At 38.3% G+C, this 15,310-nt stretch overlaps 1 protein-coding gene and 1 non-coding gene across 2 annotated transcripts in view; both read right to left on the reverse strand.

The window, feature by feature from the left end:
* CLIC4 (chloride intracellular channel 4) overlaps positions 1-15,310 on the reverse strand; it is a 73,929-nt gene that overhangs the window by 28,761 nt on the left and 29,858 nt on the right. The window contains exon 2 of the mRNA XM_045545961.1: positions 5,177-5,286. Coding sequence (XP_045401917.1) covers positions 5,177-5,286 — 110 coding nt within the window. The remainder of the gene's footprint in view (positions 1-5,176; positions 5,287-15,310) is intronic.
* LOC123636207 lies at positions 7,094-7,204 on the reverse strand. Its single transcript, XR_006734409.1, has one exon. It is a non-coding gene; the product is annotated as a U6 spliceosomal RNA (small nuclear RNA).

The following is a 15,310-nucleotide window of genomic DNA, read 5'->3' on the forward strand; positions in this document are numbered from 1 at the left end:
GTGTTCATAAAACACATTTATCTTGAAGTACAGGACTTTTCTAATAAGGGCTTCATGTAGCTCAAGTCAACTTTATAAAGGGGAGGAATGAAGTCCATACTTTCCTGACTGGCAAGCACCAGGAAATGGATGATTTCTCTAAAGGCAGGACCTACGCCTTTCCATTTAGCCTCTCATCATGTGTCATTCATGCTGCTGCTACTACTAAAGATGTACCTGGAAATCGAACTGATTTCTCAACTTATTGAAGACTGTTTTCAAAAGGTGCACCATTATCATGGTGCAACCATGATAATGAAAATAAAACTATCTGAAGAATCTATTTGGGAGTCAGGTTTTCTTCTGAGTTTTCAATTGCCTTTTAAGATAATGCAGTTTCATAGTTCCACTGTTACATTTTAAACTATTACAAAATTGTTAAAATTTAAACTATCACAATCATCTTCAAAACTTTTCGTCCCTTACTATGGTAACCTGCGTGGGGGTCTGATTCACATGATACATTACAAATGGTGTGTTTACAATTTTGAAGCAGAAGGAAATCATTAGTGACAATGCAAAGGATGAGACAGTTTCAGTGTTTACGGTAGAAATGGGAGTGGAAACATACATTTCTTTTTTTTTTTGAGACAGAGTCTCACTCTGTTGCCCGGGCTAGAGTGCTGTGGCATCAGCCTAGCTCACAGCAACCTCAAACTCCTGGGCTCAAGCGATCCTCCTGCCTCAGCCTCCCAAGTAGCTGGGACTACAGGTGCGAGCCACCACGCCCGGATAATTTTTTGTTTCTATTTTTAGTTGACTGGCTAACATTTTTTTCTATTTTTAGTAGAGACGGGGTCTTGCTTTTGCTCAGGCTGGTCTTGAACTCCTGAGCTGAAGCGATCCTCCTGCCTTGGCCTCCCAGAGCGCTAGGATTACAGGCGTGAGCCACCGCGCCCAGCCAAAAACACACATTTCCATTTTTTAAAAGTGGTCTTTTCCAATTTATTTATTCTCACAGAGAATACCATGGAGAAGTGATTTTATTCACTGGTAATGTAGCAGAGATAACTTTTTACAATAAAAATTTAATTTCTTAACGTTACCATTTCTATCCCCATTTTTCAAAACCAGAAAAGTTTATCCCAACAAGTACGTTACAACATATGGCCACACTCAAGTACATCCAGGTCACCATCTCAGTATCTATTTACTTTGTTCTTTCCCTTCCCTCTGCCTACCTCTCAAGCTTATCTGTGGCTCTGAAAGGTTTAACTAAGATCTAACTGTGCTCTGAAGATGCTAATCTCTGATTTAGGAACTTCGGCATAATGAAGATAGCAGAAGTCTTCAAATAAAGACCTTGATTACTGCAACAAACCTGTCAGCCAGAAAGTGTCATAAAACAATGAATTCTATTCAATAATAGACCTAAAAATAGTTTGAAAATAGTAAAAAGTACCCTGAACAGTGTCTACCACATAAATGACAGTGAGGAAATGTTAGTTTGTTTTTCCCTTTCTTTTTCCCTAAGATGATGAGGCAGCTTGCCCAAAGTCCCAGTGAAATCGGGGGCTGTCTCCATACAGAACTAGGTCTCTACTCTTTTTTTTTTTTTTTTTTTTTGAGACAGAGTCTCACTTTGTTGCCCGGGCTAGAGTGCCGTGGCATCAGCCTAGCTCACAGCAACCTCAAACTCCTGGGCTCAGACGATCCTCCTGCCTCAGCCTCCTGAGTAGCTGGGACTACAGGCATGCGCCACCATGCCCGGCTAATTTTTTCTATATATACTTTTAGTTGTCCAGATAATTTATTTCTATTTTTAGTAGAGACGGGGTCTCACTCAGGCTGGTCTCGAACTCCTGACCTCGATCCACCCACCTCGACCTCCCAGAGGGCTAGGATTACAGGCGTGAGCCACCGCGCCCAGCCTAGGTCTCTACTCTTGATACTATTATGCCATGGTTGGTCCCCATTTGATGACATGTGATAACATCCTTATGCCCCCAATTTTAATATTTTCACTTCCATTTATCTGAAACTTTTGTTAAAATAGTGATTGATGTAAATCTGAATTCTTTTCTGAAGCCTGTGCACTTTTTTATCTAAAAGTTCTTTAATACAATTGCAGCAGGAACAAAAAATTAGGTTTAGAAAGCTAAAGCATCAAGGCTGCACTGGCAGGAAAGTAATGGGAGATTGTTCAAAGCCTCACAAGAGGCACATGAAAACCACCAGCACAGTCATTAACACCAACTGAGATTCAAGAACACGTCATATAGTGCCAGAACTAGAAATGGACTTGTTCTTATGAAGTGTCATACAACAATCATTTTTTCAGAGCACACAGTGAGCTTCTAAATAGCTCTCAGAGGAGTTCCCCACTGGTTTGTTCTGAGATCAGTACTTTTCACCAAGAAACTAGGCAATTATCAAGAAAAACAGGAAAATAAGCACTAGTGGCATTTTCTCCCCCACAGATTTCTAAAAAGAGTCACATTTAACGTTTTAAAATTAAGAATATATTATGAAAGGTACTTATTACAGGATGTTTTATTCCTCTGTGATAACTTCAGTATACATCGTTTTTTTGAGCCAATGTTCACTCTCTTGGGGTACCTTCTCTTCGAAATTTTGCTCAAGACTGTAAGAGTATAAACTCATAGAAAAGGTCTAGAAGGATAAAAACCAAATGTAAAATCTTATCTCTGTAAAGCAGCAGCTGATGACCAGGGCCTGGGAGTGGAAGGGACTCATTATTTTGTACTGCTTGTATACCTTTAGTTGCTCCAAGAAGCATTTTTTAAATGTACTAGAAACTGAAGATTTCTAAAGAAAGCCAAAAAATATAAGCTTCAATTTTAAGTGCTCTCTACTGTTGATTTTACACAAAGCCCTAGGAAATAAACATATGTCTTCTTTGATATTTTCTAATTATGAGGTCCTGAATGCATATTTCCCATGTGCCACCTTTTATATGTGGAATACATATACATATATTATGTGTATATATAAACACTTAACATATACAATTAAACACATACACTCAAACATATACACTCACATATTTCTACATATAAACATATACAAATCCTCAAATATTAGTCAATGTATAGGAATAATGCCTTTAAAAATCTGTAAATGAAAAGAAATAGATGACTTTGAAATAGCCATGATGGGTTCACTTCCTTTTCTGACCTAGATTTCCATCGCTTATGGCACTCTTGCTGGTATGTACCACAATCAAGCACTGTATTGAGCTATTCAAAGAAGGCTTTTTCAAAGCATGGCAGTCATGGCAGTCAACTCACTTGCTCCAAGCCAAAAATGGAATAGGAGAAATCCATGTATTTTAGGACACAGTAAGGGTGTGTGCCTGGTAGCATGGTCTATTTTTAGAAGTTATATTGGGAAACTTCCTTTGTGAATACATGTAGGAAAAAAACAGTAATAGAAGGGTAACTTTCATGACTTATTTCATTCTTACAATAGCTCTGTCCAATATGAACTAGGTAATGTCTTCCCAAGAGCCTGTAGTTTTAACTCTTACCATCCCCAAAGGCTTATTTCTACATTTATATACATAATAACTAAAGGAATTCCTGGAGAACTTTATGGCGTATTTTCTATAAATAAATTTTAAGTCTATAAAATTTCAAATAAATGCACTGGCAGTAAGTAAAGAATACATCTTAAGTAACAGACAGCGATCTGAATATGCCAACCTAGAACTGGAAATGGCACTATTATCTCTCAGATAACTCCCAATATGTGATGTCACAACAGGATAACATACATGAATTCTGCCACCCATCAAGTGATAGCCTGTCAATATTTTTTCCTTGATACTATTTATGTGTGGAATACATACACATATATTATGTATATACATAAACACTTAACATGTAATTGATCAACATATGTTGATTTTGTGTAAAGTCAACAGCAGAGAGCACTTAAAATTGAAGCTTGTATTTTTTGGCTTTCTTTAGAAATCTTGGGTTTCCAGTACATTTAAAAAATGCTTCTTGGGGCAACTAAAGGTATACAATTCATATTCATGAACTGATATGCTTAAAAAATAAGTAGCAAACCATGTTGTGGTATTTGTGTGAAGAGGAATACATTTCCACTGCCAAATCCTAGATTTTCCCATTGGTACAACTATTCTTAACCCTTGACTTAAATCTTTTGGGGAAAGGGACATATGAATGTTCTTCGCCTCATACCTATTTGCTAAGGAAGAACAGAAGCTCCTGAATAAAACAGAGCTTACTACTCATTACGGCTCTTAGGGCTCTTCTCAGCCCTCTCCGTTATGGTCTATGGGGGGAAAGCTACACACAACTATTCAACTAGTAAAAACAATCACGGGGCTATAGATAATTGCTCTTATTTTACAATATATTTAACCAAATATGACTAAAATCATGTTATAGAAAACCACTTCTATTTTTTGGAAAGTAAATTAAATGAAATAGACCACAATATTTTTCAGCCTCCTAAAAATCCCAGTCTTAACACACTGACTGCTACGCTAGAAAAAAAATTTTTTTCCTTGAGGTCTCAGTGTTTTATTACAAAAATACAATACAAACTTTGAAAACAAAGCGATCCTTTCTAATTTAATGAAAAATTTATTATTTTTTATTGCTTTCTGTGCGTGAGTTATATGCAACTTGAAAAACAGTTTCCCAGCTCCCAAGGGGAAGAGACATGTGAGTTACATATGCTTCATGAGGCCCCAGGCTCAAAACTAGCATGAGTTAAATACAACTCATATGGCAGCTAATGTGTTAAGGATCCAGATTATACAGGTCACGTGTTTAGCACATTTGAGACCAAGATGATGTTTGCTTAGAAAATTCTTCACAGCTCCATGTTTACACTGGAAAGTCCAAGGATTTTACTGCATCCACACTAAAACTTAGCTCCTGATGCTGCTCATGAAATTTAAGGTAAACACACCATAAGCTCCCAAAAAGACTGAGTGGCCACCTGCCACATACTGACATTGTGAGTTGTCCGTAATACTTACAGAAATTAAATTTGCCCATAAACCAGAATTATAATACAATACATTTCCTTTACAGAGTATATGCAATCAAAGTGAGGGATGGAGAGAGGATCAAACTGCAAAACCAGTAAAGTATATACTCTCAACTTAAGTTGATCCCAAACTGTAACCATGTCTTACCTTTTCAGGTCAACGGTGGTGACACTAAATACAACTCCTTTGAGCCAAAGAATCATGAAGAGCCTCTGGGAAAAGGGGCAGTTTCCTATGCTTTCACCATCACTGCCAGCCTGGGAAATAGAATTAAACATTAAAAAACAATGTCAAAGTGATAATACTCAAAATGACAGATCTTTTTCTGAATTTTAGTCAAGGGTAAAAGAAGACAGGAAAAGTTGCATCGTGGAAGGAAGAGTGGAAATCTAAGTTTTTATTATTTTGCTCTTTCATTTGCCTCTATCTCTTCTTAGAAATGACCAGTCTAGCATAGCAATGTCCAAGAGAGCTTTCTGCAATAATGGAGATGATCTATATTGCCACTGTCCAATATGGTAGCTACTAACAACATTTGGCTAGAGAGTATTTAAAATGGGGCTAATTCGACTGAATTGAACTTTTTTATTTTATTTATTTTTAATTAAAGTCACATATTGCTTAAAGATGGGGATACATTCTGAGAAATGGGTCATTAGGCAATTTCAGTGTATGAACATCGTAGAGTGTACTGACAGAAACCCAGATGTATAGCCTATTGCTCTTAGGCTAAAACCTATACACCATGTTCCTGTATTGAATACTGTAGGCAACTGTAACACAATGGTATCTATATATCTAAACATAAGTAAATACATGGTATTATAATCTTATGGGACCACCATCATATATGCAGCCAGTTATTGATGGAAATGTCTGTTGTAATACAGAGCATGACTGTAATTTAAATTTAAATAGCCACATGTGGCTAACGACTGCTATGTTGGACAAAAAGCATCAATTCCTAGGGGTCACATATATCCTTGCTTCAGGGCAAAGACAAAGTCTACCATGGGTTTTATGAAATGTAAAAATCATTTCTTGTTCTGTCATACAGTATTCTTTAAGGCAATGTAAATAGGGAAACTTTTAAGTGTGCCTGTCTCCAAAGAGTTAAATTACCACCAATCCTCTTCCCATTAAAAAAAATATATATATTCATTGTAAATATCCTAATCCTGTTTTACACATTTCTTCAGGAAACAAGAAAATAACAAAACATATCTTTTTAATATGCTTTTTCTAATCCCATCTAATGAATGGAGCAGTTGACTTCTCTGAGCTCAATGACAAGGTGGAATTTTCGTAAAAATCAGAGTGGGACAAATCTTTTCCATCATGTACGCCCCAAGTTTAAAAAGGAGACATTGGGTGAAGAAAACAGGGTGAGAAAAGGAGAGCCAGCATGCTGGAAGAAAACATTCTGACATATTAACACAACCTGTTCACCATGAAGTCTGTGGAGAGCACTAGAAATAATTCTACAAGTCTTTCAAAGATGCTGGTAATGGCTGGACTCCTATAATCCTAGCATACTGGCAGGCCGAGGAGGGAGGAGGGAGGATGGCTTCAGCTCAGGAGTTTGAGACCAGCCTCAGCAAGAGCAAGACTCTGTCTCTACCAAAAACAAAAAAATTAGCCAGCCGTGGTGGCACCGGCCTGTAGTCCCAAGCGGGAGGCTGAGGCAGAAGGACTGCTTGAGCCCAGGAGTTTGAGGTTGCTGTGAGCTAGGCTGACGCCACGGCACGCTAGCCCAAGGCAACAGAATGAGACACTTTGAGTACCAATTTGTTCTACAGTGAGATGATTTAGTATTGTAAACTGACTTGTGCCCTGAAAAAGGAATATCATCCTAACCTTCCCCATACCCTTGTATCCAGCAGACACTTTACTCTGGGATCTCCTCGGGTGCCTATAACAAAATAAGGATTGCTGGGCTCCACTGCAGGAATTCTACTGAATCAGAATCTCTGGATGTGAGGCCCAGGAATCTCCATTTTAAACGTTTTCCTTAGGTTATTCTTAATCACACTAAAGTTTAAGAACTAGGCCTTCTTTAGGGAGTAAATTTTTGCACAAGTTACAGTATTAGCAATTTTTTTTTAATTTTGCAGGGGCCATGCTAATCTCTCTGTATCATTCCAATTTTAGTGTATGTGCTGCCGAAACAAGCACAGTATTAGGAATTAATGATTCATTGTGCTAGTATTACAGACATGAGCCACCGTGCCCCACCTCAAAGTTGCCTTTCTGAAGATGCTGGCCACCCATCATAGCATGGAACACTGATAACAGAAAAATGAGTTTACTACAGATAAGAAAGTATTAACACATTACCTTTCCATACAGCTTGACGATGAATATTTTCACACCATGTTGGAGCTTTACATACCCAAATTTTATTATCATTATGTTTTACTTTTTCCCCCTCCTGTCTTTAACATGCTTAGCAGCAGAGATATAAATACAAGAAAAAGTATTCCAAATTTGAGACTTACTGAAGAACAGTATTTCGGGACACAAAGAATTAGTCTGACTCAAGGTCTTCATCCTATTCCATTTATTTAATCTAAATTTAAATTATAGGTCAGGAGTTCGAGACCAGCCTGAGCAAAAGCGAGACCCCATCTCTACTAAAAATAGAAAGAAATTATCTAGACAGCTAAAAATATATATACAGAAAAATTAGCTGGGCATGGTGGTGCGTGCCTGTAGTCCCAGCTACTCGGGAGGCTGAGGCAGAAGGATTGCTTAAGCCCAGGAGTTTGAGGTTGCTGTGAGCTTGACGCCACAGCACTCTAGCCCGGGCTACAGAGCGAGACTCTGTCTCAAAAAAATTAATTAATGAATTAATTAATTAAATAAAATAAAAAATAAATTTAAATTATAATTTATCAAGCTGCCTGTCACAGCAGTGTTAAAAATCATTAAATTGGTAAAGAAGATATAATAAAGATGTTACATGTAGGCACTTGGAAACACATTAAACTAAAAGCAGGCTGGAGATGAACAAGGACTGGCTATGGATCAAAGCCACCACACCATAATTCCCTACAATGCACAGCATATCAAGCATGGACAGAATCTCAGGACACACACTGGTCCATGACGACCTGGTCAGGATGCAAATGCCCTTTGCTTTCACAGCAGACTGACTGCCTCATTTGTCTGTAATTTTCTGGCAAATTTTCCCAATCTACATCTCTTTTAGATGAATTAGAAGCTTCTTACATATCTCACAATCCTCATATAAGTACTTTCCTTCACGTGCACACCAAAAAAAGCATACACACTCTTCAAGACAGACCTGGAAAAAAAATGCCTTTTTTTGTTAATCACTCTCCCGAAACTGATTACAAGTCAAATAAGAAACATTACCATGAACAAATTTTTCCAAAGTTTTAACAACATTAGAAAATCGCAAGCTACTAGTCGGATGATATTTTTTAAAAGTATATAAAATTGTGGAGAAATTCAGATTTCTGGAAGTCACAAACCAAAAACTTCTTCCTTTAATCCAAGTTATACTAATAAAATCCCATTTCAACAAAGTTATAGAATCAAAATTACTATTTAGTATAAACTACACTGAATACAACCTATTGCTACAACTAACAGAAGGCACTGTGATACAGTGGAAAGCGTATATACTGGGCAGTCATGATACCTTTATTCTACACCCAATTTTGTACTAACAACAATAAAAATTAACAGATAGGTATCTAATAATAGCACTGATATGGTTTGGATGTTTGGGCCCTCCAAATCTCATGTTGAAGTTTGATCCCCAGTGTTGGAGTAGGGCCTGGTGGGAGGTGTTTGGGTCATGGGGGCAGATTCCTCATGAATGGCTTGGTGCCCTCCCCAAGATAATGAGTTCTTTATGTGGTCTCCTAAGAGCTGGTTGTTCAAAAGAGTCTCCTCCCTCTCTCTTGTTCCCACACTCACCACGCCACACACCTGTTCCTCCTTCACCTTCCACCTTAATTGGAAGCTCCCTGAAGCCCTCAACAGACCCAGATGCTGGCACTATGCTTCTTGTACAGCCTGCAGAATCATAAGCCAAATAAACCTCTTTTCATTATAAATTACCTAGCTTTAGGTATCTCGACAGCAGCACAAAACATACTAACACAAGCATCTAAGAAAAGTATACCTTTAAAAAATACTTTGCTTTTTTGCTGCTTCTAACAGGACTGTATATTTATCATTTTTAAAATAAATGAAAACTGAAACACTACAGAAACTCAGAGTTCCCTTGCCCTCAAACCATTCAGCAATCTGCTACTTATTCTTCCACATTTTTTTTATTTTTCATTTTATTTTATTTTTTGAGGAGGAACATCTTAAATGCCCCAGCCCAGAAGTTCTACCTGTCATTTCTTGTCACACTCTTCTGGAAAGAACTTAATCACATGGCTTCATCTAACTGCAAGAGAGGCTGGCAAGTGGGGTCTAGCCCTATACCACCCTCTGTAAAGCATTAGGAAGAGTGCTTGACATATAGTAAACACATGTTTTTGTCATTAATAACAGCATATTCTTTTTTTTTTTTTATACAGGGGTCTTGCTATGTTGTCCTGGCTAGTCTCAAACTCCTAGCCTCAAGCAATCCTCCTGCTTCAGCCTCCCAAGTAGCTGGGATTACAGGCACGAGCCACCATGCCTGGACTTGCACATTTTTATTTTCCATGTAAATACTACATTTTTCTTTTAAAACTCATATATAACTTTTATATATTAACACTGTAACATTTTTACAATTAATATAATCAACCCTCTGGAGGCTGTAACACCCCTATCAGTATGTTGTCAGAGCAGGCCAAGGAGGGAACCAGGGCCTTCAACCCTGCCAGTAGGTAACAAGAGCCCCTCCCTCCACCATCACCCCAACCCCTGCCTCTGGGGTGGGGTCTGAGGAGGCCTAACAGAGAGACAGGACTTTGGTCATCAATCAGCAATAAATGAGGCCACCGCTACTGGAGTATGAGTGAGATCACATGGAGAGCTGGAATACCCACCTACCCCCAGCAGTAATGAGGAACCTCCATACCTTGGTTGCTGGCTTCTTTAGCTCCAAGTCTGGGATATATGAGGCAAGAAAACAAGGAAACTCACCACCATCTATTCCATCTTCTCAGAAGCAAAAGTCTCTCAGAAGTATTAAATTTAAAAATGATGAGAGCAAGTAAGGTACCTGGACTTCTATCTCCACACCTGGTTACAACAAGGCAGTGTGCCCCCCTCTTTCCCCACCCCCCATCAAAGCAGTGTTAGAAGTCTTATCTGAGTGTCAGAGAAGTTTAAACAGAAAGGTTAAGCAAGATCCAGAGTCTCTAAGTAGGCAAATGTCCAGGTTTCAACTGAAAATCACTTGTCATACCAAGAACCATATCAAACTGAATGAAAAAAGGCAATTAATAGACACACTAAGATGACAGAGGTGTTACAATTACTGGACAGAGATTCTAAAGCAGCCATAATAAAAACACTTCAACAAACAATTATGAACAGCTTGAAGCAAATAAAAAAACAGAGGAAAGAATCAGTGAACTGGAAGACAGAACAATAAAAATCACCCTGTCTAAACAACAGAGAAAATGTAGACTGAAAATGTAATATTTCTTAACTTTCCATGGTTTGATGTTATCCGTCTAACTGCCATTTCTGAAAGCACCACTATATGCTATTGGTCCCAAAATTTTACATCTAGAAATTTATTCTGTAGAAACACTTAAATACAGACATCCAAAGATACAAGTAAGAGGGAGGAACACTAAAGCATTATAGTTTGTAATAGCAAAACACTGGAGACCACCCAAGCCCTTCAGTAAAAGATCTGTTAAATTACAGACCACCACCAGAGGATGGAAGTCTAGGCCACCCATTCAGCCTTTACTAGCATGGGTGAGGGTGGGGCCACAGTTTTTTCTGTGGTGTTTGGAGTAGGACAGTTTTTGTCTGAAACATTTCGGTCTTGCTTAGACTGCCCCTTTCCTGGTTCTTTGGCTACAGAGAGCAGAATTTTGCTGGAGCTTTTATTTTTGTTTGTACCTGCTGATGCTTCCAGGATGCTGGCTTCCTTAACTCCAAGTCAGGGATATATAAGGCAAAAAACCAGGAAACTACCTACCATCTATACTATCTTCCCAGAAGCAGAAGTCTCTCAGATACATTAAATTTTAAATGCAAAATTAAAAATGCATAAAATGTGGTATATCCATACAGTGGAACACTGTTTAACAATAAAAAGGAATGCAGTATTTGTAAGGCTGGTGGCAGGTACCCCTCCCCTCCCTAATGGAAAAAGAAAAAGCCCATGAGACCTGCCAAGGACAATGCCTGCAAGGCCCAGCTAACTTAAAGGACGACCACACCTGGATGGTTACCCTGATAAGAGTCTCGGTTCCTGAGTCCACACATACCACCGGCCCCTCCTATTTTTCAATACCCTCCTTAAAATTGCAATAAAGAAATTCCTCACTCTTTGCGCCAAAATCTTCCCGCTGAAGAAACCTCCATTCCCCAACCCTAAAAACATATATAAGCCCACTCAAAACTTCTGGGCGATGAGACTTCTCGGGTCTCTCTCTCTCCCCCCTCCCCCCCGTCAGGACCCGAGAATCTCGCCCGGGCCCCTCTCTTGGGATCCGTTACCCTCACCGAGGAGTGCCCCAATAAAGCCTTTGTACTTATCCCTTTCAACTCTGCTCATCTTTCCTTCTCTGGCGCCAGCCAATCCAAAAAACCTTACAGTATTGACACAAATTACAACTTGAATAAACTTTGAAAACATGCTACATGAAAGGAGCCAGTTACAAAAGACCACATATTACAGTTGCCCCTCCACATCCATGGACAAGGGACTTGCGCATCCAGGGATGGGGAGGTGGGGATGGGAGGAAATCCTAGAACCAGTGTCCCCAAGGATGCTGAGGGACAAATGCATATGATTCCATTTATATGAAATATCCAAAATTGGCAAATCCATAGAGACAGACAGTAAGTAGATAGTGATTGCCTAGGGGTTCGGGGGGAGGGGTAGTGATTGCTAATGGATACAGAGTTTCTTTTTGGGGTAATAAAAATGTTTTAAAATTAGTCTCTGATGATGGTTGGGCAATTTCATGAATATATCAAAACCCACTGAACTGTACATTTTGAAGGAGTGAATTATATGGTATATGGATTATATCTAATAAAGCTCTTTTCAAAATGTATAGATACAGATTATACATATAAATATACACATGCTGGAGAAGATTTTAATTCGGATTACATAAAGCTTCCAAATTATGATTTCATATTACAAAAACACACATGCCTATAATGTTCTCTTAAAAATTAGAAAACCCAAATAATTAAAGAGAAACACTGGAATAACCCCACTGAGACAGAATAGTCATGAATTTCCAGATAATGGAAGAATCTTAGCATTCATTTGGGTTTTGTTTTTATAAAAGCGGTATTTTTTTTAACTTGCTGCCTGGAGTTCCTCTCACACACTCACCATTCCTCACTACTAGCCTCACCCCCTCCCTTCAGACCTCTATTATAATTCTTGAATTGCATAATACTGGTATTTAATCAGAAACTGCTGGATTAACTCCTACATTGCAGAAGAGGGGTCAATGGCAGATGCTATAAATATTTTAATGTTTTACTAAGTCAAGATTAAGTAACTGCTCACTTAGAAAACCTAGTTTAATCAATCTTTGGACTAGTCAGATTTTTAAACACCCAAGAAGGAGAGCTTTAACTTCATTCTTCTCTTTCCTTGTGTTTATGGGACTAGGGGTGAGGGGTGTTCATGACTAGGGGAAGAAAGAGAGAAGTTGGGGGCCGGGTGCGGTGGCTCATGCCTGTAATCCTAGCACTCTGGGAGGCAAGGTGGGTGGATCATTTGAGCTCAGGAGTTCGAGACCAGCCTGAGCAAGAGCGAGACCCCGTCTCTACTAAAAAAAATAGAAATAAATTATATGGACAGCTAAAAATATATATAGAAAAATTAGCCGGGCATGGTGGCACATGTCTGTAGTCCCACCTACTCGGGAGGCTGAGACAGGAGGATTCCTTGAGCCCAGGAGTTGGAGGTTGCTGTGAGCTAGGCTGACGCCACGGCACTCTAGCCTGGGCAACAGAGTGACACTCTGTCTCAAAAAAAAAAAGATAGAGAGAATTTGGGACCTGAAGGTAAGAATGGGTTCCTGACCATTAAATTATTTTCCTCAACATATTTTCTAGGGAATGTAAAGAGCAATGTATTGCTTTTAAAAGAATAAACTCTAAAATTTAAATACCCCATTTACCTTTAGCGTGGATTCTGTCGATCTAAATTAGCTGTCTGAATACACAAAATGGCTTGCTTTGATTTAGATTAACTTAAAAGTCACAAAACAACAAGATAAATGGGCAAAGTCACCTGGATTCTATTACCTATTTCTTCAGAAATTCTGCTTAACACATGCTGAAACCAAGGTTTGGAGTCAGTATAATAAGCTGTTATAATAACAGTCAGTATAATCCTTCTACAGGGTCTGTCAGAGAAGTTTAAACAAAGTTTGGGCTTGACATATCTGGGTTTGAATCCTGACTTTACTGCTTAATTAGCTGTGTCATCTTCAGTAAATTACTTAACATCTGTGAAACTTAACTTACTATACCATGTTATTATGGGGATCAAATCAGTTAGGGTACACAGTTCCTGGCACATGGTAAGAGTTTAATAAATGTTACCTGACTTTAAAGATACTTCATGCAAAGAACTCAAGGCCTAACAACAGGTTCTTCAGTTCAAGCCCTTAGTCATTAGAATCCCTAGATTACTTTATTCTTTCAGATAACAGTAAGAGAGGGGAAAGAACCTATCTTCCACATTAAATTCTTACAACTGACATACATGATGGCCCTATGCTTTAAAAAATAGTCTGTATAAAGTTTAAATAGTCCACTAAATGGAATAAAGCAAAGATATCATTTATTTATGATGTTAAAAATCTCTGGTCATGCAAAGACTGTATCACTGTTTCCTGGCCATTACTGTATCATTAAACTAATTCAATAAATCTAAATTAAGTCAAATGATGTATAATGTTAGAATTACTACATACCCATATTTATTTACCTATGTAAATAGAATACAGCCAAGGTCAAGGCACTGGAAAGACTTCAGTTGCTACCATTTCCTTGTTGGGCATCACCAACTCATGAAGTCTACGCTCCAGATAAAAGCCCGTGCAGTTTAGAAAGGAACTGATTAGTTTGAAATCACATGAGGATACCCAACTACCAGGCCTAAATGAAACTGCAGGATAGGCTGTTGTGAGTTCACATGGAACATTTACCTTACTGAAGATGAACTCTCTGTTCTCCCAAAACAAGCTCTTCAGTATTAATCTAGTTAATCCTTATATCCTCTCAGCAGAGAGGATGGTGGTTAAGAGCACTAATCTAGAGCCAGACTCTCCCACCACTTCCTAGCTAAGTGACTTTGAAAAAGTGATTTAACCTCTCTGGGCCTGTTTCACTCTTCTACAAAATGGGAATAATAATAGCACCTACACCTCACTGGATTGTTAAGGGAATTGAATGAGTTGTTACATTTCACTGGATTGTTAAGGGAATTGAATGAATACACATAAAGGGCTTAGAATACCATAATGCTCTAAAATTGAAGGATGGGAAGAGTTGTTCATTACATACCATTTCATACTTTTTGATATTTGTAATATAGACATGAATCTTTCACTTAAAAAAAAGCGAGCAAACAAAAACCTTCCCATCAAAAACATACAAAAATGGAGTAAACCACAAATTATAACATGAATGTGGAAAAACCCCGAAAATGAAGGAAATCTATGTAATAAAAGTAGATAGGAGCAGAAACAAAAAACCATCCAGGAAATGGGCTTAAAATACAAATACCAGGTTTCCCCTCCAGATACCCTGATTCACTATGTCTGCGGTAGAGTCTGGGAATCTGTAATTCTGAACAAGCACTTCAAGCAATTCTAATTCTGATGCATTTAGTGAGTAGACCATTATTTTAGTAAACACTAACAGAGGAAAAACATGTTTAAAAAAAAATCCAAACTGGAAAGAAGCTTGTCCCGTGGTTAAATTTTGAATTCCTCATGATGCCTTTGGACTCAACCCTTTGTAGGCCAATAACCTGGTCACTGTTTGTTAGGGCCAGATTTGATAAATTAACAGCCTCCTTCCCCCACACTATCTTGCCTTAAAATTAGACATAATCAAAACCTAAACCAAACCACCCTAAAT

This window comes from Lemur catta, chromosome 3 (genome assembly GCF_020740605.2).
Source record: "Lemur catta isolate mLemCat1 chromosome 3, mLemCat1.pri, whole genome shotgun sequence".
Classification (NCBI taxonomy): domain Eukaryota; kingdom Metazoa; phylum Chordata; class Mammalia; order Primates; family Lemuridae; genus Lemur; species Lemur catta.